We start from the raw sequence: 25,599 nt of genomic DNA, 5'->3' as shown, positions 1-25,599 counted from the left end.
TATCAAAGGTAACTCCTAGATCTTTAAATGTGTCTGTTCTTTGTAAAATGTGACCACTAACATTATAACTATGCATGATCGGAGTTCTCCTATTTGTGTAAGACATAATAAAGCATTTAGATATATTTAGGTTTAGCCTATTAGCTTCGCACCACTGGAGGAGATTGTTGATGTTATTCTGCAAGACTTGACAATTATTATCGGTTTTTATGATATAAAGATAAAGTCAGTGGGGGCCATTACTTAAAAAACGTAAATTAGACCATTTATTAGTGATGCAAAATTTAGTTGGTTTCTTGCCAAAATATCGGCAAACGAATTAAAATGCAAATGCCCAATCGCTGCTATTTTACGATATTCTCAAATATTTACTGGCAACGATCTCTTGTTCCTGTCTAAAACTGAAACCCGAAGTTATTTAAGATATCGTTTTTGGCGCGACTTGTCGTCCAAATTATGTTTTCATGATATGGGCATCGATTTCCCTAATGTTGTAATTTTCCTGTTTTTTTCTCCTTTAATTTTGTTTCGATTATGAGTCATGGAACAAACACCAAACGATGGCCCAATCGATCTTAGCTGTCACCGAAGCGTCGATTCTCCCCAAAAACAAATTACACACATACATGTCACGTACACAATACGTAGTTAACTGCCTTTTGTGCATATGACACAGTTTTCGTATTATAAAGGGCGTATTTTTCTTGGAAAGCGGCATCTCATCAGAAATCGCTAGAGGGTGGCTTTATAGGTATTTTGTCGCTCTAAGTGAGTCTGTTACCAAAAGGGACTTGATCCCTTATTGCTTCATTCCGAAAGCTGGATATTGTAACTGGTTTATCGCCGACTAAAAACACTACGAAAATTTCTCATCCTTCGGAACACTTGCCGCAATCTTGGCGAGATTGGGCCAATATTTCCTAATTGTTCGTCGGTTAGTGACAACGGGGGTTCGTGAAATATGAACTCGACGCACGACCATCCCTTCTTGTTCGACGCATCCGGTCCGGGGGTGAGACAATGTTACTACAAGCCCCGACAGCGACCGGAGACATCATAAAGGTGTACGTGTGATTAATTACAACGCGATATTGCTAAATATTTCAGCGATTCGCAGCATCCCCTAATAATTTTTTCAAAAAAGAACAGTGGAGAGAATCTCCAAAAACTATCAACTTTCGCATAATTTTATTTCTGCAGTTACGGTTCTAAAAATTTTACTAGGGTTGATATAAGGAGCAAAAGCATCCCTTAGTCATTTTTTCACAGAACAATGGCGAGGAGTCGACAAGTGCCTTAATCGCGCCCATTGTTTGCCTTTCTTTTAATTGTGTTTAATTTTTTTGTTTGTGAGGGTTGAGCTGCGATAATGAGTCGATTGTTGTGGCAATTGTGGCCAATTTTGAACACAGTGATCAAAGATGTGCTTTGATCTCTTCATTACATTACCATTTTACATCTAAACAGTAACAATTAGAACAACAACGTCAAAGGCATTCCTGGGTTTAATTGTAACCCGGCGCATCCACCATTTTTGACCAAACCAAAGTCGTGTTCTTACACAATTCGTTCGTAATTTTTTCAAAAGTTTAGTCAATTTTTCAAACCCCATCAGTGGTAGAATAGGTGCCGAGTCGAAAACAGCAAAGCCACCCCGAATTGAGTGCTGCGTCATGCCAGGAGGGTGAAACTCGGGGTGGATCATGTTATCGCCTTTTATATTTTTTATTAAACACCAATATTACCGAAAAATGTTAATTGGTTGCATTGTGATCGTAAAAATATCAAAGAGAGTAAAATACAAGTTTAAGCCCCGCAACGATGTTGCTAAACTCGTCGTTTTGGCCGACTTTCAAGAAGTTCTTAGGGTAATTACGTATCGGGTTTAAGCTCGTCTGTTTGGCTGGAAGCAGTCTGAAGAAAATTCTAAAACAGTAGACTGGAAAAAGCCAAGTTCTTGCCGGTACGAGCTTCCACACTCTCTTAACTAAAGTCGAGATAATTAGTCTGGTTTTGTTTAAAAACTGTCTAAAAAAGCACTTGTCGCGGAATAATCCCCATCAAGGTACAAAACGTCGATGCGCGTTACAGTGGCGTCTCGACGCAGAAGAGAGAGGCCGCAGAGAGAGAAAGTCCGGGTCAATATTCTGCGCCTTTTAGTTGACCGTTCCGCCGCCAAAGTCGCTAGCGTCCGGCGCCGCCATTAGCCTAATTGCGCATGCACATATCGCATCTTCTCTATTTTATTGCCATTAATCTGTTTAAAATTGCACATCTGCGACATGGCTTCTGTCATTTACCCAAATTGCAGACTTCAACCCGGCCAATCAAGAATTAGGCCAGAAAATCACCCTAATGTATTAGAAGCGACGACTATTTATCACTCAATATGAGTAATGACTCGAATTGTCATTTTTCAGGTACGGAAAATGCGGCTTTCTTCCCTCGATTATCGGAAAATGATTAAAACAATACGAAGGGAGGATCAGACGCGTCGAGACGCTACAAATTGCATTCGATTGATTCATTTGACGATAAAACGACACTTTTTGTGCCCGGATCGGGGCGAAGTGCTCTAATAGCCGCTTCGAATTGGTGTGGATGCCACAGTGCAAGCGCAGCTATTTGAAACACACTGAACGCGGTTTCATACGTCATGAATACACAATTACAATGAAATCTGCAGAAAATTTAAATGTACGTGAGGTTAATGATTTTTTTAGAAACAATGAAAATCCTACAAAAAACTGGAACTATTTTCATTTTGTCTTATGCTAAATGATCCGGGAAATCGATTGGCATCGAGAAAATTACCAAATTTCCAACAGTTTTTTAGTTATGAATTTTTTAAATTTTTACGAATTTTTGCATTTATCAGTAATTTGCTCGAAAACTATTAGTCGGAGTACAATAATCTTTTTTGAAAAAAATTGATAATTCAAAGAGCTTTCCAACGATAATACACTTTATGGAGTTATCTCTGATAGTTCCGGAGCTATTGCTCGACAAATGTTCCGGGTACCCAAAATCGACAAAAACTGCGACGAAAATTGAAAAAATCAAACATAAAAAATTGAACATATGGACTTTTTGTGGACTTTTAACAACTTTAGTGGGTTGTTAAGACATATAGAAGTCCGTACAAATTTGCTAGAGTGAGTCTAAAAAAAATTTTTTTTTCATCTCTTTGAAGGTAAGTGTGTTACTGAGGAAATTTGAGCAAAAAAATGGAAAATTTTAAATCCCATAAAAAATTGGTATAATACAGAAAATGAGCCGCTGAATTCAATGGAACAAACCGCATTGCTCTACCACTTTTAGTTTTTGAGTTATGAATTTTTTTTTTGGATAAAATTTTTCACTATGACAAATGGCTACCTAATTTTAGGCAAAAAATTTTAAATTTTTAATTCTTGTGAAAAAGTGATATAATATGAAAAATGAGCCGTAGAATTCAATGGAACAAACCGCAGTGCTCTACGACTTTTAGTTTTTTTTTATAAATTTTTTTAGTGAAGAACTTTGATCGCCTTCGTAGCCGGAACCGTTGCCCGGAGCGGCTCCGGGTTTAGTCGAAAAAATAGAAAAAATTAAGCGCTATCAGATAGTTTTTTGTTCGTTGCTCTAAGTCTTACAGTTTCCGAGAAAAACGCAAAAAAAGGTTTCCATTTTCACTTTTTTTCAATTTTCAACCGCCGATTACGGCCAAACTATTAGAGTTATCGAAAAACGGAAAAATGGAGGACAACCGGAATAAAAAACTCTACAAAATGGCATAGGACTCAAGGCGATATCTCGCAAAAAATTTTCAATTTTCAATCGCCGATTACGGCCAAACTAAAAGAGCTAGGAGAAAACGCTTTTTTAGATCGGAAAGAGCACATCAAAATCTATAAGATAGAATCGGTTTTATTTGATTTTGAGACACTTTAAAAATTGACCGATTTTGAGGGGGGGGGTGTTAACTTTTTTTTAATTTCTTTTTTTTTCTCATTTACGGCTAAACTATTCTAAAAAGTGGAACTATTTTGATCTATATCTATGCAAAATGATCCGGAGAATCGATTGGCATTGAGAAAATTACCAAATTCCGAATAGTTTTTTAGTTATGAATTTTTTAAAATTTCACCAATTTTTGCATTTATCAGCAATTTGCTCGAAAACTATAAGTCGGAGAACAATAATCTTCTTTGAAAAAAATAGATAATCTAAAGAGCTTTCCAACGATAATACACTTCATAGGGTTGTCTCTGATAGTTCCGGAGCTATTGCTCGACAAATGTTCCGGGTACCCAAAATCGACAAAAATTGCAACGAAAATTGAAAAAATCAAACATCAAAAAATCAAATATATGGACTTTTTGTGGACTTTTAACAAATCTAGAGCGATGTAAAGGCATATAAAAGTCCATAAAAGTATACTAGAACGAGTTTAAAAAAAATTTTTTTTTCGCCTTCTTGAAGGCGAAATTTTAAGAAATTTTAAGCAATAAAATTCAAAATTTTAAATCTCGTGAAAAATTTGTATTACACAGAAAATGAACCGCTGAATTCACTGAAACAAACCGTTTTGCTCTACGACTTTTAGTTTTTGAGTTATGAATTTTTTTGTTGATGATTGAAGTACCACTACTAATTCCTAAATATCTAAAAAAATATTAATTTCTTATCTGTTAGTTACTTGTTTTTAGAAATTGACAATCAAATTTCATAATGCAAGATGAAAATTTCTCCCAACTTTCTGCCTGATTCAATCCAAGAACTGATTACAGCTGACAAAAACTACAATAACAGTTAAACTAGCAACTCTTCACAAACTGCATCAGAGCCATTCTTAGGTGTCGCGTCTCCACCCTTGCATTCAGGCAGTGTTTCCACGTAAATGTGCAAATGCGATATGATGTATCGCGCGGTGGCGGCGGAGTAAACCACTTTGTACAAGTTTCACACCCTCGTCAGTTTTTCTGACGCTAACGGTAATCCTTAAAGCACACGTCGTCACTCATCGATTGTATGCAAACGACGTTCTCAATAACGGAACTTGTAGACGATAAGAATTTCATTTTTTTTCTTCTTTCTTTCGGGAAAACGCCACCCCTAGACTACAGCGACCTTAATAATGCAATATGGACACGAAAATAATAATGGCCCTCGTGGCAAAAAATCATCGTATCCCAAATTATCAATTATTTTGGCACTTGAATTAAATTTTTAACTTTTAGACGACGTTTTAAATGCACCGACTTTACTCACTTTCGCTCTGTATCGAATCCGTCCCGGAGTTAATCGCTCGCAGGCGTTTCCGGGACAATTCCAGCCACTAGTACCGTGACCGTCTGATGGCGGATTTCGTCCCCAATCACTGCTAATGCACCACTAAGTGGCAATAAAGTTTACAAGCGTCGCAGGGCCTCCACATTAGTATTCATCGAGCGTATTAAGACCAGCGAGAGAGCGAGCGAGCGACTGACCGCCCTTTTATCGTGAATTAAACTAACGACCTTACATTCGCAGCTTCCGTTATTTAACGACTCACCTCCTTGGGAGAGAAACTGCGATTCTTGGGTCGGTTGGCCATCGGCGAGCGAGAACTCCTGGCGACGCCGGAGCGTGGCAGAGTGCAGGGACGGGCCACGTGGGGGCACCTCGGGCGGGGCCGGCTCGGGGGGCGACTCCTCGTTCACGTCTGCTGGAACAGTTAAATCTGAAATTATAATCGCGAAATTATTTGTAAATAATGAGAAACCTATTCGACGGCAACGGTGTTTTAGCCGAACAAGTAAACTGATGAATTTTCATGAAAATTACAAGCGGATGCAAATCGCGCTAATCATATGCAAATTTATACGAAATTATTACAAATTAAATAGATTTGCGACGGCCTACGAGAGCGATGCGGGTCAGGCATTAGTCAAGTGGGCTTGCATCTGAACCAAGGCAACGAAACGAAAAATTATTATACAAATTGTTCCACAAAGCAACTGTTTTTTTAGTTAATCTACAAATTGGTATTTTTTTTATTAAATGAAAAAAATTAAAAAATTCCTAAGATCCGGCCCTGTCTTTAATACCGGTCATTACAAGAGGAGTGAACGGAAGCAAACGTAAACTTTGACGGTAACATTATAGCAGCTTATCCAGTTTATTGTTTTGCTTAATTAACTTCAACTAAATTAATTTAACAGTCAATCTGTACTTAGGCTTTAATTGGTCCTAAAGTGGCTAATTAGCCCGAAATTACATAACAATGGGCATTGGGTTGTAACATCCAATAATTAAAAATAAGTCCTGACAAATTATTTCCTCCTTCGGAATCCATCATCAAAGCCGCCATCGCGGTACGATTTCCGCTGGCACTCATTAATTCTCCTCGTCATTGTTAATATCGATCACGTATTTCCGGCATGTTTGTTAAGCTTTGACTTTGTGAAATAACATTTACAAACCCGTAGCGCGTTTTTTTATTAAGACAACAGCGCAACAAAAGCGGAATACCATTAATCATCCGCGTTACCAGCCAGAACTAGACCCAATTTTCTTTCATACGATATCTGACAATAACTAATTACGCCAACATTTCCCGACGATCAATTAAAAATCGTCTCATAATTCTTCCCCGGATGTTTCCTGATTTCCTCGGGATAATTAACTAATCGAGTTCTGGATGGCGGATCGTGTAGTGGCGCCACCTAGCCGACTCTAAACCAATTACGAGTCGTCACTCATTACCTTAACTTCGTTCGAAGAGTAATTCGATTTGTCGCTTGCTACTATGGCAAGTGTCCGAAAGGTGACAATGACTCCAAAGTTAGGGCTGACTTGCCCAAATATCCCGTTCTGTGCTTTTAACGAGGTGGGTTTTCGCGTGAAATTTTCGAAAAATACGGCTCCATATATCCCATTAGCGCTCGGCGCTGCGGCAACTATGGAACTTTACGGCGAACTTTATAATTAGATCGGCAAATCCGATAGCCGCTGTCCGGCTGGAGCTGAAATCCCTTCAGCGGAGTGTACATCCGACGGTCCACTCGCTTGTCATTGTAAACAGCATCAGTCGGCTTTAATTACTGGGGGCTTTTTGATGGAATAAAACTCATTAACGTTTAATTGCGATTCTAAATAGTTTTGATGCACTTTTGTAACGGTCCGACTAAACCCCAAAAACGACAAATATTTTCAGCGAAACGAGCTTTGCTTTTTTTGCAGGCAGGTGTGTGGTGTGGCTTGATTAATTACAACTAATCCAATTTTTAAATCATCAAACGTATGTAATTTGAATTGTTTGTTCAGAGTTTTGATTTGCAACGCCCGGATTTAATAACAGCTCTGGACGGAACAAACCCGCTTTCAAATTTGGTTTTATTCAAAACACACAGACGAACAAAAGAAATTCGATCACGAATAAAAAATTTCGACGTGGAGCAATAACAGATCGAGTGTCACAAAGTGTGACACAGATTTAACGTTTGAATTAAAAAAATATTAACGTTGTTTTGGTACAAATAATAAATGCGGAAATTTGCGAGTTATAATAACGATAAGGAAAAAAAACGGAATTTCTGAAGTATCTGAATACAAGTGCGGCTAACAGTCAAAATCAAAAAATCGAATATATGAACTTTTTTTGGACTTTTTATAACTCGAGTGGGTTGTAAAGGCATATAAAAGATTACAAAATTGTGCTAGAGTGAGTTAAAAAATATTTTTTTGATTTTTATGAAGATATTAACTTTTTTTTATTTTTTTTTTTCTCATTTACGGTCAAACTATTCCAAAAAGTGGAAATATTTTGATCCATGTTTATGCAAAATGATCCGAGGAATCAATTGGCATTAAGAAAATTGCCAAATTCCTAATAGTTTTTTAGTTATAAATTTTTTAAAATTTTACCAATTTTTGCATTTATCTGCAATTTTCTCGAAAACTATAAGTCGGAGAACAATGATCTTTTTTGAGAAAGATAGACAATTAAAAGAGCTTTTCAACGATAATACACTTTATGCGGTTATCTCTAATAGTTCCGGAATTATTGCTCGATAAATGTTTCGGGTACCCGAAATCGATCAAAATATCCCAAAAATTAAAGAAATCAAACAACAAAAAATCAAACATTTGGATTTTTTTAGACTTTTAACAACTCTAGAGGGATGTAAAGGCATATAAAAGTTCAAAAAACTATGATAGAACGAGTTTAAAAAAAATAATTTTTTCACCTTTTTGAAGGTGAGAAGTGTATTTATTACTCAGGAAATTTTAAGCAAAAAATTTTAAATTTTTAATTCTTGTGAAAAATTGATATAATATGTAAAATGAGCCGTAAAATTCAATGAAACAAACCGCAGTGCTCTACGACTTTTAGTTTTTTTTTAATGAATTTTTTTAATGAAAAACTTTGATCGCTTCTGCAGCCGGAACCGTTGCCCGGAGCGGCTCCGGGTTTAGTCGAAAAAATAGATAAAATTAAGCGCTATCAGATGGATTTTTGCTCGTTGCTCTTAGTTTTTTAGTTTCCGAGAAAAACGCAAAAAAAGGTTTCCATTTTCGCTTTTTTTAAATTTTCAACCGCCAATTACGGCAAAACTATTAGAGGTATCGAAAAACGAAAAAATCGAGGACAACCGGAATAAAAAGCTCTGCGAAATGGCATAGGACTCAAGGCGATATCTCGCAAAAAATTTTTCAATTTTCAAACGCCGATTATGGCCAAACTAAAGGAGCTAGGAGAAAACGCTTTTTTCCATCGGAGAGAGCACATCAAAATCTATAAGATAGAATAGGTTTCATTTGATTTTGAGACACTTTTAAAAATGGCTGATTTTAAGGGGGGGGGGGGTGTTAACTTTTTTTTAATTTTTTTTATTTTCTCATTTACGGCTAAACCATTCTAAAAAGTAGAACTATTTTGATCCATAAAAATGCAAAATGATCCGGGGAATCGATTGGCATCGAGAAAATTACCAAATTCCGAATAGTTTTTTTGTTATGAATTTTTTTAAATTTCACCAATTTTTGCATTTATCAGCAATTTGCTCGAAAACTATTAGTTGGAGAACAATAACCTTTTTTGAAAAAAATAGATAATTCAAAGAGCTTTCCAACGATAATACACTTCATAGGGTTATCTCTGATAGTTCCGGAGCTATTGCTGGACAAATGTTCCGGGTACCCAAAATCGACAAAAATTGCGACGAAAATTGAAAAAATCAAACATCAAAAAATCGAATATTTGGACTTTTTGTGGACTTTTAACAACTCTAGAGGGATATAAAGGCATATAAGAGTCCAAAAAACTATGACAGAACGAGTTTTAAAAAAATTAAATTTTTTCACCGTTTTGAAGGTGATTTACTCAGGAAATTTTAAGCAATAAATTAAAAATTTTAATTTTCGTGAAAAGTTGGTATAATATAGAAAATGAGCCGCTGACTTCACTGGAACAAACCGTTTTGCTCTACGACTTTTAGTTTTTGAGTAATGAATTTTTAATAATAACCCGGCGCATCCACCATTTTTTAAAGTTTAAATAAACTTTTTTAAAGTTAATTCTTGAGGAAGCTAATGTTGTAAAATAGTTGGAATAGTACGTAAAATAAGCCGTAGAATTGACTCAAACAAACTGTTTTACTGTTCGAATTTCAGTTTTTAAGTTATGATTTTTTAGTAAAAAATAATTTTAGTTATTTAATAATTATTATGATAGTTTTTACAAAAAAAAATGTAATCCAAAGTAAAAAACGCACAAATGTGTTTTTTTAAATCATCTCTTGGAGGCAAAAATTTGTTGAATGAATGCCACAAAATCAGATTGTGCGTTTGTAAAGCCGCCCCCAGGCCCAGTCCATGCAAATGCGTCCAATTTTACCGTTATTGAGACAGAGCCGTTGCTGCGTGTCATGATAGGCAATATCAGTGTTCCCTTGCGTCTGTATCCTGGCGTCATTGCAGCTGTTGCAAGAAGTGGCGCTACTCGAAGAAGTCATACCGCCTGTTCTGTGCCTTCCTCTCCCCGTCCTGCCCAGCGTGCTATTCGATAGGTTCTTTTTGTTGGTGGCGTAGATCACCTCGCCTGAAAAAACATTTTTTCTTTTCGAATCGGATTCGATCCTCCATAATACCATTGTTGGCTCGAAGCCGGTCCTGCGGCGTAGCATAATGAATCCTTCTGGTATTGGTATTTTCCATCGGAAACGGCGACGCTTGCCGGTGCAGGGGGATGGGGGAGCGGGGCGAGACGAGGGTGGGCGGCGGGGTGGGGAACGGCGTCGTCGGGTTGTCAGTGGTGACGGCGTCTTCCGTGTCGTCCGAACGGTACGAACGGTCCACACCTGCAATTAAAATCCAATTTCATACGAATTGCACACACTGTTTTTTCTACAACCCAGAAAATATTAAACATTATTTTTGCAATAAGTTTTTGAGAGGCACAATGACGTTGATTTATATTCAGTGGGTTACTTTTGTGCTGAGAATGGATAGGCGGATATATCCGGCCGTGTGTAACCCACGCACAACGACTTACCCGACTCTAGATATACATACACAGAGAAAACCCCCAGGCGGCTTCTTTAGACGACCCCGACTTCGGCACACAAAAAGATTACTCATCGCCGAGCTGCGAGCAGTCTGTGCACGTTTGCTTCTAATATCATTTTGATATTATTACCATATCAGCATGTTACTTCGAATATAGATTATCGAATTATTCAGACTGCATTATAATAACAGAATTGAATCGCGGCGAGATGACACTACTCTTTTCGACACGACTTGCTCACAACACAATCTGCGCCAGAATAACTCCACATAAATCAGTTATTTTTACCAAGTATTATCTTCGTGTTCTACTATTTTAAAATATGTTTTACAATAGTTGGTTTATTGTGGAGAGAGCGTGAACATTTGATTCGAAATTAGTTTCGATAAAACTGTTGCATGAGCAAGGGGTGGTCAGTCACCATGCAACAGGACCGTATCGAAATCACCATGACGACACTTGCTGGAGGTCAAAGAGGCTGAAAAAGATCCGTCTGTTCCTGGTGGAGCGGTTCGTCTGATTGATAGAAGAAGCCCTATCGCCTCCACCTGACCCGAGATACTTAATTAAAAGTGTCTTTGAGAAATGTTCCACGTTTATTGCTCGGATTCCTCAAGGGACGCTCTTATGAAAACCGAACCGAAACAGAAAAGAAAATACCACACACACGCCTCAACTATCACAATTTTGTGAAATTTCTCCTCGTCTGTGCTAAATTAACTCGTCGGATTGCGGTCTCTTCGCATAAATAAAAAATAGCCGACGCGGCAAAACGAATCCTGCAAAGTTAAATTAATCACTTGAAACATCTCGCAAATAATTGCGAAGCGCTTGACAAATTCAACGTTATCCAGATGAAAAGTTAATTTTTTACTAATACTGTGTCAATTTTAATTAAAAAACTCTAATCTGGGTGAGTGGCTTGTTTGCCGTGGCATCGAAACCGCATCAGGAAGATGTAGGCAAAACAGTTGTTATTAATTTGGGAAAAACAATTTTTAAGCGTTCTTGCTCGATCATCAAACTTTCCGACAACAGGAACAGGATCATTTGATTTCTGTGGCGGTGTGCTTGTAAGCAAAACACAACCATTAATTTTATAACAAAAAGTGTTTTTTATATAAATTAGACAAAACAAATTATCAATCTTTGAAATGTTGCTTAAGTTATATGTCAATTTTGTCCCGGGGCATCCACCATTTTTTTCAGGTAAAAACCAAACAAAAATTGTTTTTTATATAAATTAGACAAAACTAGAGTTTCTTTATTCCCAATCTAAGAATCTAGGAACTCTAGACAAAACAAATTGTCAATCTTTGAAATGTTGCGTAAATTAAATGTCAATTTTAATGTTATCCCGGCGCATCCACCATTTTTTGCAGGTAAAAACCAAACAAAAATTGTTTTTTATATAAATTAGACAAAATTAGAGTTCTTTTATTCCCAATCTAGGAACTCTAGACAAAACAAATTGTCAATCTTTGAAATGTTGCATAAGTTAAATGTTAATTTTAATGTTATCCCGGCGCATCCACCATTTTTTGCAGGTAAAATCCAAACAAAAATTGTTTTTTATATAAATTAGACAAAACTAGAGATCCTTTATTCCCAATCTAAGAACTCTAGACAAAACAAATTGTCAATCTTTGAAATGTTGCGTAAGTTAAATGTCAATTTTAATGTTATCCCGGCGCATCCAGCATTTTTGCAAGTAAAAAAAAAAAACAAAATGTGTTTTTTATATAAATTGGACAAAACTAGAGTTCCTTGATTCTCAATCTAGGAATTCTAGACAAAACAAATTGTCAATCTTGGAAATGTTGCGTAAGTTAAATGTCAATTTTAATGTTATCCCGGCGCATCCACCATTTTTGCAAATAAAAAAAAACAAACAAAAAGTGTTTTTATATAAATTAGACAAAACTAGAGTTCCTTTATTCTCAATCTAGGAACTCTAAACAAAACAAATTGTCAATCTTTGAAATGTTGCGTATGTTAAATGTCAATTTTAATGTTATCCCGGCGCATCCACCATTTTTGAAAGTAAAAAAAACCAAAAAGTGTTTTTATATAAATTAGACAAAACTAGAGTTCCTTTATTCTCAATCTAGGAACTCTAAACAAAACAAATTGTCAATCTTTGAAATGTTGCGTATGTTAAATGTCAATTTTAATGTTATCCCGGCGCATCCACCATTTTTGCAAGTAAAAAAAACCAAACAAAAAGTGTTTTTATATAAATTAGACAAAACTAGAGTTCCTTTATTCTCAATCTAGGAACTCTAAACAAAACAAATTGTCAATCTTTGAAATGTTGCGTATGTTAAATGTCAATTTTAATGTTATCCCGGCGCATCCACCATTTTTGCAGATATGGTTTTTCCAGCGTGCGTATGAAAAATACATGTCGTTATGTTTAAAGTGTAAACACTCGTGCTTATAAGGCTGAAATTGGTGTTGAATGACCCTCGAAGCGAGAGCTTTCATTATTCGTTTCAGTTTCAGGTCTACGACACACTTCCTTTTTCAGGTGTTTCAGTCGTCGGCTCATTAATCAAACATCCGTTTCAGGCACGATTCGGAACTTTCGTTTAAACAATAACAGTTTAGGTAAAATGTGGAAGGTATTTTGTGTAAGTGGATGTAAACACAATTAATTCATAATGGAGGTTCGGCGCCACTACGTGTCGCTCTTGTTTGTGTTGGTTGAGTCGAAGAGGGACCATGCCACCACCTTGATTGATAGACTCTCCCTAATAAAACCAATCAGCCCCGGACCCCTTTCCATTTTCTCTTTTAATCACTCACCGCTCCTAATGCGACTTTAAGTTCGACGGCTCGCTTTAATTATCGATATGAGTTTTATCATTGTCACGGGAGAAGGGGGGCCATAATTGTTGGTTTAATCAGTTTTAATTATAGAGGATTGCACATTCCGGGGGCTGATGGAGAGAATGGCGGGCATTTCCGATTGCCTACGCCACAACTATTCCGTAAACAGTTATCCGGGACGAATTAATTCCCCGGAATCTGGAATTTTCTCTGTCGCCCAGAGTCTAGACAAGCGCGGTTGCGAAAAATTTATAATAATAATAAACTTTGAATTTCTTTGAACCAAAGCAAGTGTAATAACATTGTGTGTCCGCGTCCTTTGGGAGGCCTTCTATCGTCGTTGCGGTTTCCTGGCCCACAAATCGCGGACGTGTCGTCAGCGGAACCCCATCGATCAGGACAGCACTCAGCTGCAGTCCTAATCCCAGCCGGATTCGCACCTTAAACCACTACCCGAGCAACAGATTAACAACACTCCGGAAAAACATTGCTCCGGCTTTCAGAAATCATTAGCTCGGTCACTGTTTACTCGGGATGGCTCATTTATCAGGGACAGCAGCCGCCCCTTGTTACGCCACCGAATCGCTGATACGTCGATCAGACAGGCGGCGAAGTTTCTTATATATTTTATTCCGGCTCAGTACGTTTCCAATTACCAAAGTGTTCCCGATGGACGCAACCTACGACCTTGGAACCGTCTGTTTCATAACGGGACGCTTCATTGCCTCCTCCATCAAAGAAAACAATACATCATGTCGACAAATCCTGCTGAGCACGCGAATTTTTAGATGACAGGAACGAGCACAGTCATCCTGCTGATGCATGAGCGCCAGGACCATGGAAGTCATTCACAAACGGAAAAAAATGCGCAAACTAGCGTTTTACTTAATGTCTAATGGTCAACAATTTTTTGCATTTTAAAGTAATTTAACACCGTTTACATATTTGTGAAGCCCTTTGGAAATGTAGATGTTGGAGGGATTTCCACCCTCACTGTGCCATTTCTCCTTTCACCCCAGAATTCGCGTCTTAATCCCAAAAAACCCGGTGACGTGTCGTGAAAGCCGTCAGTGCGTAATCCCGCTCTCTGCACTTAATGTCGCAGCTAATTATTTTTCCGGTTCTTGCCCCCTCGATGAAAAATCAGTGGCCCCGTAGGCGTGAATTTGTCTGTTGATAAGGAATGGGCAAAGGAGCAACGAACACAATTTCTCGGTAAAGCATTGAGGCATCATCCCCTATGAAATTACCTGATTAAATTTTCATATTCAATCTTGAGTTGTTTGCCCCTGGGAGGTCGAGCGGTCTTGCGCGGCTCCTCTGTCCCGCTTTTCTAGCCTTGTAATTGCAACAAGGCTTTGTTTAAACACTAGTGTGTGGAAATTCGCGATTTCCAATACTGGGTGAGAGATTAGGTTTGAGGAAGTGGAATGGAAGTCATTCATATATGATTAGAAAGGACGTGATTTATTTTTCAAGGTACTCTAGAGATTCCGCTGAATCTGACGCCCGAGGTAAACTAAAGTTTGCGACTTGGGAAAATGCTCTTCCGTAACAAGGTAACGTTGGGGGCAGATTCTATTAAATTACATTTTTTATAAATGATACGTTAAATAAAACGAGAAATATAAGACGGGTAATTTAATTCCTTGTCGGGTTTACAACGACGCTCTTTTTGTTTCTTGCGGCTCCCTTTTGAAGGGCGGGACGCACAAATTATTCACTCGTATTTGAATCTAATTAGTTTTTATTTTTTATACGTCTGAGTTTTACGGTCGGTTTGTGTGCCTCAGTTACGACCGAAATCATCGAATGAGAGCTTTCAAAACGATGGAACGCAATATACTGGCTAATGCAATAAGCAGGAAGCAGAAAGCAAAGAACATTTTCAGAATTTTGGGAAACAATTTCTTAAGACTTTAAAAGATAACTTTTTTGTAAAGGGCAGGTCTGTTTGCTGTTAAATAAATACTTAAAATTTTTCTTTAGGTATGCAAACAATTTTAGTCTGACGTTTTTGTGATTAAAAAGCCGTCTTTTTTTCTTATTTTCAATGACATTCCGAAACAAACGATGCCTACATGTGCCTTTTTGCGTGTAGAATAGTGCATTTTTATTTTATATAACATTATATTGCTTTATTGTCTGTATGTTTCGCATTTTCTGAGCCAAATTTAAAAATGTTCCTGTTCGAATGAACTGAAATCTTGCATACTTACGTAATCTGCGTAAAAAGCGTATTTTTGTGCAAAAAACAGTTTTTTTCAAAAACTAACCAGTTTGTTCAAAAATGCAATTAAATTAAACATAAGTTTATCTGTAGCTCATCTCTGAACTGTAGGTATATTTGGAAATAATTTTAGGTGATGCAGGAAAGTAATAACTAGGCTTTTGCGAAAAAAACATTTATTTTTCATTTTAAAAGTCAATGGACGTTTCCAACGCCGTAACACAATAAATTCAATTGATTTGCCCCAACTTTTATTTTTTTTGCGTGGAGGAGGATTTGGACAGTGTGACTAAAATTTCTTCCTTCGATACGTGTATTCGTAGTTTTTCAATAACGAATAAAACGTTGCGCCTTTTCCGAATTTCTCTTGATTTTCCTCTTCGTGGAAGCAATTACCGCGTCTGTTATCACGTCTCAATTTCATGAGAGCGAAATGTGAAAACCGCACACGTCTTTTTGTGTTGTTAGAACCGCTCACTAAAACTTGAGCTTTTACGCGTGGAGTGAACCCGGATATGGACGGAATCTTGGTAAACTTGTTAAATCTAATCCAGCTCATGTGACGCACTCTGAATAGAAAATATGTAGTATAAGATTTTCTCCTCAAGTTTGTAGAAAATTTCCCCTTGACGCAATTAAATCGAGCCCATCCATCGTTAAGTGTCCACACCGCCCATTAAATTTGATATTTTGCCGAGAAAATCTCCGCCCGACGACACTAAGTGCGGCATTAAAGTGGGCAATGTCGAACGGCTTTGAGAAAATGTGGCCGTTAAACATTTACTATTATTGGTTTCGGTGTAGCGAAATTAAAGGGAGGATGCATTAAGTTGTGAAATGCGAGGTTATGCCAGATATAAATACAGCACGGGGTGCTAATGTAATTTCCACAGTCAAAGCACGGCCTCCTTCCCCGCCATAAAGAACGGTTAAGCGTTGTTTTAGTGGCAACGGGCCGCGGTTTGCTTTCCAGACCTTTCGCTCCGGATATTATGACTTATTATTGCACATATAGGTGTGTTTTTTCGACCGCTCGGAATACCTTTGCCTTTGTAATTAAGACTCGGCTCGTCCAACCGGAAAAATCCGCCGCTTTTCCCTTCACTTTATAATAACACTGGGCGGAAAAACAAGTTTCACGAATTGTTTACTTTGGGGTTGCTTGCCGCAGGTGTTCGCCGATCGGCGTTCACCTTTGACTCGGGGTCCGTTTTATTGCCTTCGCTTTAATTTTCTTCGGGTCTCCTGTGGACGGGCATAAATGGAAATTGCCCACACTTGGGCTCGTTATTGTTTCAAGATACCGCAAACACACGCATTGCGACCCAACGACCAGATTTTGTGAAATATTATTCGCGTTTACGGACGCACCTCACGCTACAACGGACAGCTTCTTTAAAAAAATTAATGAAAATAAAATGTATTCAACTCTTAAAATCAACACCCATTTGTTGAAAAATAGAATATTCATGAATTGCAAAAATATTGTATCACAAATTGTACCAATAAAACGAAAATAAATCGTGATTGACATCACCAATTACCAAGGGTATAATATCATGCCAGGTTTTTAAATACTTGTCAGCTAGATTATCCATTCAATATGTTTGTAAATATTTTTGTGGCTCTAATATTTTAGTAAAAATGCAAAGACATTTTCACAATACAAAAAACTAAAGGTAATCGTTAAACTGGTGTCACTATTTAAACTAGTTAATAATTTAACTCCTTTTCAAACTGTTAGTCAAACAGATTACAAATTTAGGTGAATTCATTACAAATTAGAAAAGCAAACAACGGAAGATTATTTTATTCAGCTGAGCCACATAAACTCACTTTGGCTCCGAATAACATAATAGCACAAGTAAATTTTTTTAAATACATATTGTAACTGCCTTTGGCATATTTCCAAAAGTTTAGAAATATCTATGACTATTTTGAAAACTAAAACAAAGGTACAGTAAAATTTGCGTAAAATCTCCTATAAGCGGACACTGACGGTGACATGATTTTTGTCCGCTTAATGGGGGTATAAATTATACATAGAAACAAACTAAAGAAAATTTATTAAAAGGGCAGCAGCAAGATTATAAGTACCACAACAATATTTATAAAATATTTCTTAGAAAAAAAATTTTTTCTTTAAAATTTCTGGTTCATCAACACTCGCAGAATGAACTTAAAACGTAAATCGTGATAAATTCTTTTCTCACAAATGCCATAAAGTTCAAATAAGAACTAGTGCAATAAATAATACACATAATAATAATAAAAATAATAATAATAAAAATAATAATAATAAAAATAATAATAATAATAATAACACACACGCGCGTATGACATGATGTCCGCTTAAAGTAAAAGTTTTGTTTTCAAGCATAGTTTGCGTCCGTTTATTGGAGAGTCCGTTTAAAAGAGAAACAATACCATTTAAAGAATTTTAGCTCAAAACGTAGCCAAAAAAATCTTTGTTTATTAGAAGCGTCCGCTTATAAGAGGTGTCCTTAAAGAGAGAGTTTACTGTCTTCGGACTTTTTAGGTGATTTTTTAAAGTCCAAATAAGAACAAGTGCAATAAACAATACACATAATAGTAATAATAATAATAATAATAATAATAATAATAATAATAATAATAATAACACGCGCGTATGACATGATGTCCGCTTAAAGAAGAGGTTTTATTTTTAAGCATAGTCTGCGTCCGTTTATTGGAGAGTCCGTTTAAAAGAGAAACAATACCATTTAAAGAATTTTAGCTCAAAACGTAGCCAAAAAAATCTTTGTTTATTAGAAGCGTCCGCTTATAGGAGGTGTCCTTTAAAAGAGAGTTTACTGTCTTCGGACTTTTTAGGTGATTTTTTAAAGTCCAAATAAGAACAAGTGCAATAAACAATACACATAATAGTAATAATAATAATAATAATAATATAAATAATAATAATAATAATAATAACACGCGCGTATGACATGATGGCCGCTTAAAGAAGAGGTTTTATTTTCAAGCATAGTCTGCGTCCGTTTATTGGAGAGTCCGTTTAAAAGAGAAACAATACCATTTAAAGTATTTTAGCTCAAAACGTAGCCAAAAAAATCTTTGTTTATTAGAAGCGTCCGCTTAGAGGAGGTGTCCTTTAAGAGAGAGTTTACTGTCTTCGGACTTTTTAGGTGATTTTTGGTCGATTTTGGGGTGTTTTGAGTGATGATAATTTAAAAATTTCACATCAAAACGCTTCCAAAAACTTGAAAAGAAATTGTCACAAAAGAAACTATTTGCATTTTTGTCATACAGCTAAAACCTAAAATAATTAAAAAAATTCAAATTAAAAGAAAATTAGTTAATTAGAGATTTCTCAAACTCCTGCTTAAGATTTTGGCAAATTTCAGGTGCTCTGAGAGATTCTGAGTTCACAAAAATCCCATTATAAATTAAATTTGTGTTTTTTCCTACAAAAGAGTTTCTAGACTTGAAATCACCTGTGTTTGCCTGCGGAAGCTAGACACTCCAACAATGAACCAGTTCATGATTTTTGCACACTAGCCAGTGTATTATTATTACCACGTTATTAATATGAAATCGGCTTCGGCCAGCGTCCGCTTTCGCCGGACATAGCAAACACGTGTTGATTAATTTACAGTCGAGATGTTCGAATCGATATCCCGTGGCGTCCGTCCCTTTCGGGGCGTGGGGGTGGCGTTAAAACCGTCCATCCCGGTCCTAATTAGAAGCGACGCAATAAAGCCGAATGCGAGCAGTGGCGTCGGACTCATTTCGTCCGCGTCCTAATTAGGCCAGTGCTAATGCATTCATAGCGTCGTAAAACGCCGAATTCACACGTGGAATCAATTATATTGCAAGCGACGCACGTAATTGGCACGGCCCGCCAATGGCGTCGCCAATATGCAAATGTTTGACCGGAGTCGAGGGATGAAGCGGCCCAATTTGGATCGTTGTTGTGCCTCTAATGACGACACTTGTTGCTAGGACCACCCCACTTCGTGCCCCGACTCCAAATTTATTTTTGCACGCAGCTGGACTTACTGGAGTATTCCTGCTGGGCTTGGGCCAGCAGGGAGGCGAAGACGTGGCTGTCGAGCGGCCTGCTGGGAATCTCCTCCTCGCTGGAGCTGTAGCCGCGTTCCTGGCGCCATTCGAGGCTCCGCTGCCGTCGCATGCCTGAGGAGGTCTTCAGCCCGCGACGCCCCAGCGTCCCGCTGCTGCTGTCCATCACCAACCCATCTGAAACCAACACACAGCGCTTGCAATGGCACGATAAAGATGATTGACGCCGAACGAGAAACGAAACACATTGACAGACACACCCCAATTAGAAATGGGGGCCTTATCAGACTAGAACACTTATCGGAGAAAACGCTCACATTTATTAATTAAAGACGATTCGAGGATGTGGGTGAAGTGTCAAATTGTAAAAATTAAAACGAAACATAAAATCGATATTTATTTTTATTATGCTATTAAATATCGTTCAAGACTGTGTTTTTGGCTTCTTTGTACCTCAAGCAGTTTTTGAAAAATCCGCTAACAAACTTGTACTGTTAGAAAATATTATTTTAAGTTTACAGCAAAAGTGAACGCAAAAGACGATGTCAGGCACTTTATTTCCTGTAAAGTGAGTATAATTTACAGTCTAGTAATGTATGTGAACAGTAAGTATTCTACTAAGCTGAAAAAAATATTGCTCCGTTAATAAGAAAAAATTACAACAGTCTTGGAAATTGAAGTAAACTCTTTAACAGTTTAATGAAAAAAGATTAGTTCGTTGTATTTTTAATAATACATAATAAATAAAAGTATAAGTGTGTAAAAACACCACAAAAATTTGAATAAACGCATTAGAAACATTTCATAAAAATTAATTAGAAGAAGTGGTAAAAGAATAAAATACACACATGTCCAACAAGTCAAAAGATATTCTAAATAAGAGTAAATAAGAGTAAGCACACAATATAACTTTATATATTGACATTTACAACGTTGATATTTGGTTGTCTGATTATGTTTTCTTTTAACGTTTATGTTACGTAGTTTAAAAACCATTTCTTTTTTTTACTAATATTTAACGTTTGAAGTACGTCTTAAAAAACGTAACAATTGTATTTACTAACGTTTGCTTTAAACGTATAATTAACGTTTCGGAAAAACTTGAATTTGGTTTTTATGGCACTGTCTATCATTATAAAATGTAAAAGTTAAAACATTTTGCGTTGATTTAACGGTAGAAGTAACTCTTTTGCTGCCTAATAACTTTACTTATTAAATTATTTTTTCTTTACGTTATTTTTACGTTTTTGTGCTAACTGGGTCTAAAGAAAGCTTCTACGATGTCCAAAAAATTCTTAAACGGGTCGATTTTATTTTTGTAAATGCTACGTTTACATAGTAACATTTATAACGTCACTTTTTTTGTAAACCATCATTTTTAAATCGACGTTTAAGTATAAAAAAAAATAAAAATAAAGTAAAATAATCTTATGCTAGAAATTTAAAAAAAGTTACACAGAGATTTTTCGTTTTGTTTTTGGTTTATTTTATAGAAAGTGGTTCTTTCTTAGTGTTTGGTGTGTTTAGGTTTTCCATTTATTATTTTTATGATAATTGTAATGAAAAAAGAATGTATGAAAAAATTACTATTTATTAAACAAGATAATAACTAAAAAATTAAGCTTTTTGTGTATAATTAATGAATTTATAATTTTTTATTCCTATTTTTGCAACCAATATAATTTATATTATAACCAGAAAGTGTATATTTTAAGAAAATAAAAAAATGACGTAATTACTCTAAAACTACTTACGGCATAAACATCAGAACGTTAAAAATGCTAAAAATAATTCAAGATTTTGAGGTTTTTTTTTTTCAAAAATTACTCATAACTATATAAATTTGGTGCTTCACATAGATTTATTTGTCTTTATTAAACACATAAATATGTACATAGGATAAGTCAACAATAATTAATAAAACAGATAAAAAAGAAAAAAAGATAAACTTTACTTTAGTTAAGCATTGGTTAAGCATAAAAGTTAATTTTTCGTTAAAAGTATCTTATGAAATACAAAAATACATTATACTTAATAATACATAGTATTTAAAAAACAATTTAAAAGAAGGCAAAGAGACTTATTTTTAAATTCGACCGTAAAGTGTCATTTTATCGAATATTTTTCATCCCAAAGAAGTATTTTTCAGAACCCTGTTTAAGTGTTTTCCAATTTTTTAATTAGTTTAGTGTCTTAATTTTTTTGAAACACAAAATCTTATTTAATAAAGTCTGATTAGACACAACCGCTATTGTAATGCTCTAACCTGATTTTTTTAATGCTATGTGTTATTACTTATTTACTATTTCTTTTAAATAAACACTGTAATAGTCACATTTTTGCTCAAGAGAATTCAGCATACATTTGGGGAAAACATAAACTGCGAGCTAATGGCCCGGCGCATCCACCATTTTTCCAAGTCTGGCTTACTTTTACGATAAAAGCGCCTCGATGCCTAACCACCCTGCTTGTTCTTTTTCATTAGCCCGCATTCATATTTCCTCCATTAATTTGATGTCGGGTGGCGCAAGCAACTTATAAAACCGTCAAGTTGTTATCGGCGGTCTTTCTCGTCGTGCGCTCCTCCGGTTTGTTCTGGCGGTATGTCGGAAATACCAAGACGAAAGTCTTACAAAGCGTTTGCGGATTGTTGGCTGTACGCTTTCGCTAGGTACTATACGGAAACTTTGTGTGCCAGAAATTGGAATTCCGCAGCATCCTTTGAGCGCAACAGTCTGCGAGATATGTTCGAGGGGAGGAATTCATGAGCAGCATCTGGACTGCGACGATGTCAAAGAAGCGCACCCCAAGGCCAATTCCGAAAGTTGGGAGAGAAAAATTAAGACGCTGCGGTTTTTTCGCCAACTATTCGTGCTCATATTCGCGTTGTTATGCTTGGGAAAATTTCAGCAGTCGTTGTTTGGGTTTGTAACTATTTACCTGGCCTGGGGGTGTTATTTATAAAACGTTTCGAGTTGGATAATATTTTTCGGAAGAAGGGAACAAACTTAGAAAACACAGCCTGCGGTTACGAACGCGTAAACACGTTTTAGACTCATTAAGTAATTGTTTTGTTCGGCGTTCTTTCCTAATCAAGACTTTAATTATTCTAATTAGTCGTCTGTTTTGATTAGCTCCAGGCCAGTGGAATCCGCTCTGTTATACCAGAGAGGAAAGTAAAGGAAAAACATCCCCCGATCGTGCCTCATTAGCGTGGATTGTTTTTTTCGGCGCGGTTGACACAAGAAGCGAGCTTTCTTAGGGGAAGTTTGCCAGGTGTGTGTATTCTGAGGGGATGAGAGCGCAAAACTTAAACGTTCCTTCAAATTATGATGAATAATTCAAATTTGATTTGCATGAAACGGATGCGAACTTTTGCACGTTTTCTACTAGAGACGTTCTTAATAAGTTATGAGTGGGAAATGTTTACTCAAAGCCTCTTTCACCTCAAACTCGGGGGCAAAAAAACTAAGCACTTTTCTCCCGATAAGAGAAATTCACTCTCGCGAAATGTATGTGAATGTTCCAGCCGGAAATTTGCAGCTTCCTCTGAAGCTTCTTTCCAATTATTGCCTTCCTGTATGATGCAAATCGTTGCCTTTTCACGATTCCTCCTCAGGGTTATTATTTCGGTAAAAGGGGTGCAAGGTTTGTTTGCTAAGGGTGCCGGAGGATCGATAATTGCTGATCTCTTAACGATTTACGACACCCTCCACATCCGCTGGATTAGCCGCATAGCACGTACGGCGTGATTGTGATTTTTCCGCAATCATAATCAGCGAAATTCCTGAATTATCGACGTTTAATGGCGCATTAAAATTACACTCGACGCTCGTAAATACCAGTTTTATTTAATAATCAAACTAGCGCAGCTAGTAATTGAAGGATAATAAAGAGGAAGAGATAATGTTCCACTTTATTAAATTACTGTGTTTTATTGCGATTTTAATAATGGAATGTCAGTTAAAACGCGGGTGCTTCAGGGAAATCCTATTTTTGACGAAAAGGGTGTGCAACCTTTTCCATAACAAATTTATTTAACAGTTTTATCTATTTTGATTACACACTAGGCCGGAATTAGCTTAATCAAAATTCTATTCGTTTCGAAACAATGCGGACATATGCAAATTTAAATCGATTACATTGTTGGTTTTGTGCGTGAAACCGTTAATTAATTAGTCCTAATTAATTTTAATTATTATTCAATCAGAAGTCGGGCCTGGCATTTTTCCTTAATTTTTTTTCGTGAAAGCTTCAACAGGTTACAAGGCACGTCCGCTGTTTCGTTTGCTATCGATTAAGATCGGTTTATTTTTGTGTACTCTCGTGCAATAAAAGCGACTTTCCCAATGAATTACTGCCACGATTGGGGGAAATGCAATTCTTGTTTATTAGAGTGTAATGTAAAAACGCAATAAACATGTCGAGGTTTTATAGTTTCCTCCTAGATGTCATTATATCGGGTTTAACGTCACGCTTACACTTAGTAAATTCCGATACGTTACATATTGCTAGAAATTAATAGCAGGTCGCTCGCTCTCCGAGAAAATATTAAAATGTTTGGATGTTTATTGGAGGCGATGGGTGTGATCCCTTAGCGACACAAGCGTATGAATTTTATATCTGCGACTTTTTTTATATTTATACATATACGTAAATGGATTCTATTCAGGCGCTTTTATGAGACTGTCGACCGTTTCATAAATATAAAAGCAATGTTATTAAATATGACGCGGAAGTGGAAGAAAAACCTTCTTTTGCGAATTAACATAACTTCCTCTTTTGGCGTCACTCGAACAAATTGCCGGAAAATTGTGACTAATGATGTCACTACCAAAATATCATTATTCATCTTTAAGAAGGGGCCAATCAAGGCGCTCATCAGCGCATATGTGTGAAGCAGAATCGGGGGCTCTTCTTCCCAAATTAGAACTTTTCTAATAAACGCGCATTTGCAACGTTCACAATTTTTTATTAAACAAATTCGCCGGACCTGGTTACAGGTCGCAAACAGACGTAGATCTAACGTTTTTCTAAATTTCTTAAGCGAAAAAAAAAAGAAAACTTTAATAAAACACACTTAAAACGTTTTATCTTCACTCAAAAGTAAGAATTATGTTATAGTTTAAACGAAAACGGCTTATCTCAGACGATTCTTTGCTTAGAAAGAGTAAACTTTCGTAAAACACACTGAAAACGCTTTATTATAGCTTAAAAAAAATATGTTATAGTTTGGATAAAAACGGCTTATTTCAGACGTTTTATTTGCTTTGGAACGAAAAACTTTAATAATAAAACACACTAAAAACGCCTTATTTTAGCTCAAAAGAACGAATTATCTTATAGTTTAAACGAAAACTGCTTATTTCGGACGATTTTTTGCTTAAAAAGGAGTAAACTTTTGTAAAACACACTGAAAACGCCTTATTCTAGCTCAAAAAAAAATATGTTATAATTTGGATGAAAACGGCTTATTTCAGACGTTTTTTTTTTGTTTTGATACGAAAAACTTTAATAAAACACACTGAAAACGCCTTATTTTGGCTAAAAAGAACGAATTATCTTATAGTATAACCGAAAACTGCTTATCTCGGACGATTCTTTGCTTAAGAAGGAGTAAACTTTTGTGAAACACACTGAAAATGCCTTATTCTAGCTCCAAAAAAGGGAATTATGTTATAGTTTGGATGAAAACGGCTTATTTCAGACGGTTTTTTTTTTGTTTTGTAACGAAAAACTTTAATAAAACACACTGACACGCCTTATTTTGGCTCAAAAGTACGAATTATGTTATAGTTTGAACGAAAACTGCTTATCTCGGACGATTCTTTGCTTAAAAAGGAGTGAACTTTTGTGAAACACACTGAAAACTTATTCTAGCTCCAAAAAAAATAATTATGTTATAGTTTGGATGAAAACGGCTTATTTCAGACGGTTTTTC

At 36.3% G+C, this 25,599-nt stretch overlaps 1 protein-coding gene across 2 annotated transcripts in view; it reads right to left on the bottom strand.

Annotated features, from left to right (window-relative positions):
- The window catches only part of LOC107397812 (uncharacterized), a 122,246-nt gene that overhangs the window by 15,074 nt on the left and 81,573 nt on the right, over positions 1–25,599 (bottom strand). For both annotated transcript variants that reach the window (XR_001574825.2, XM_015979365.2), the window contains exons 4-7: positions 19,638–19,835; positions 10,116–10,325; positions 9,863–10,066; positions 5,537–5,689 (exon numbers count right to left, since the gene is read on the bottom strand). Coding sequence is in view for 1 of the 2 variants with exons in the window: in XM_015979365.2 (XP_015834851.2) it covers positions 5,537–5,689; positions 9,863–10,066; positions 10,116–10,325; positions 19,638–19,824 (754 nt within the window). In the remaining variant the exon portion in view is untranslated. The remainder of the gene's footprint in view (positions 1–5,536; positions 5,690–9,862; positions 10,067–10,115; positions 10,326–19,637; positions 19,836–25,599) is intronic.

Source organism: Tribolium castaneum, chromosome 9 (genome assembly GCF_031307605.1).
Source record: "Tribolium castaneum strain GA2 chromosome 9, icTriCast1.1, whole genome shotgun sequence".
NCBI lineage: Eukaryota > Metazoa > Arthropoda > Insecta > Coleoptera > Tenebrionidae > Tribolium > Tribolium castaneum.
Note: the sequence above shows the minus strand (reverse complement) of the source record. Positions and strands in the feature narration are given on the sequence as shown.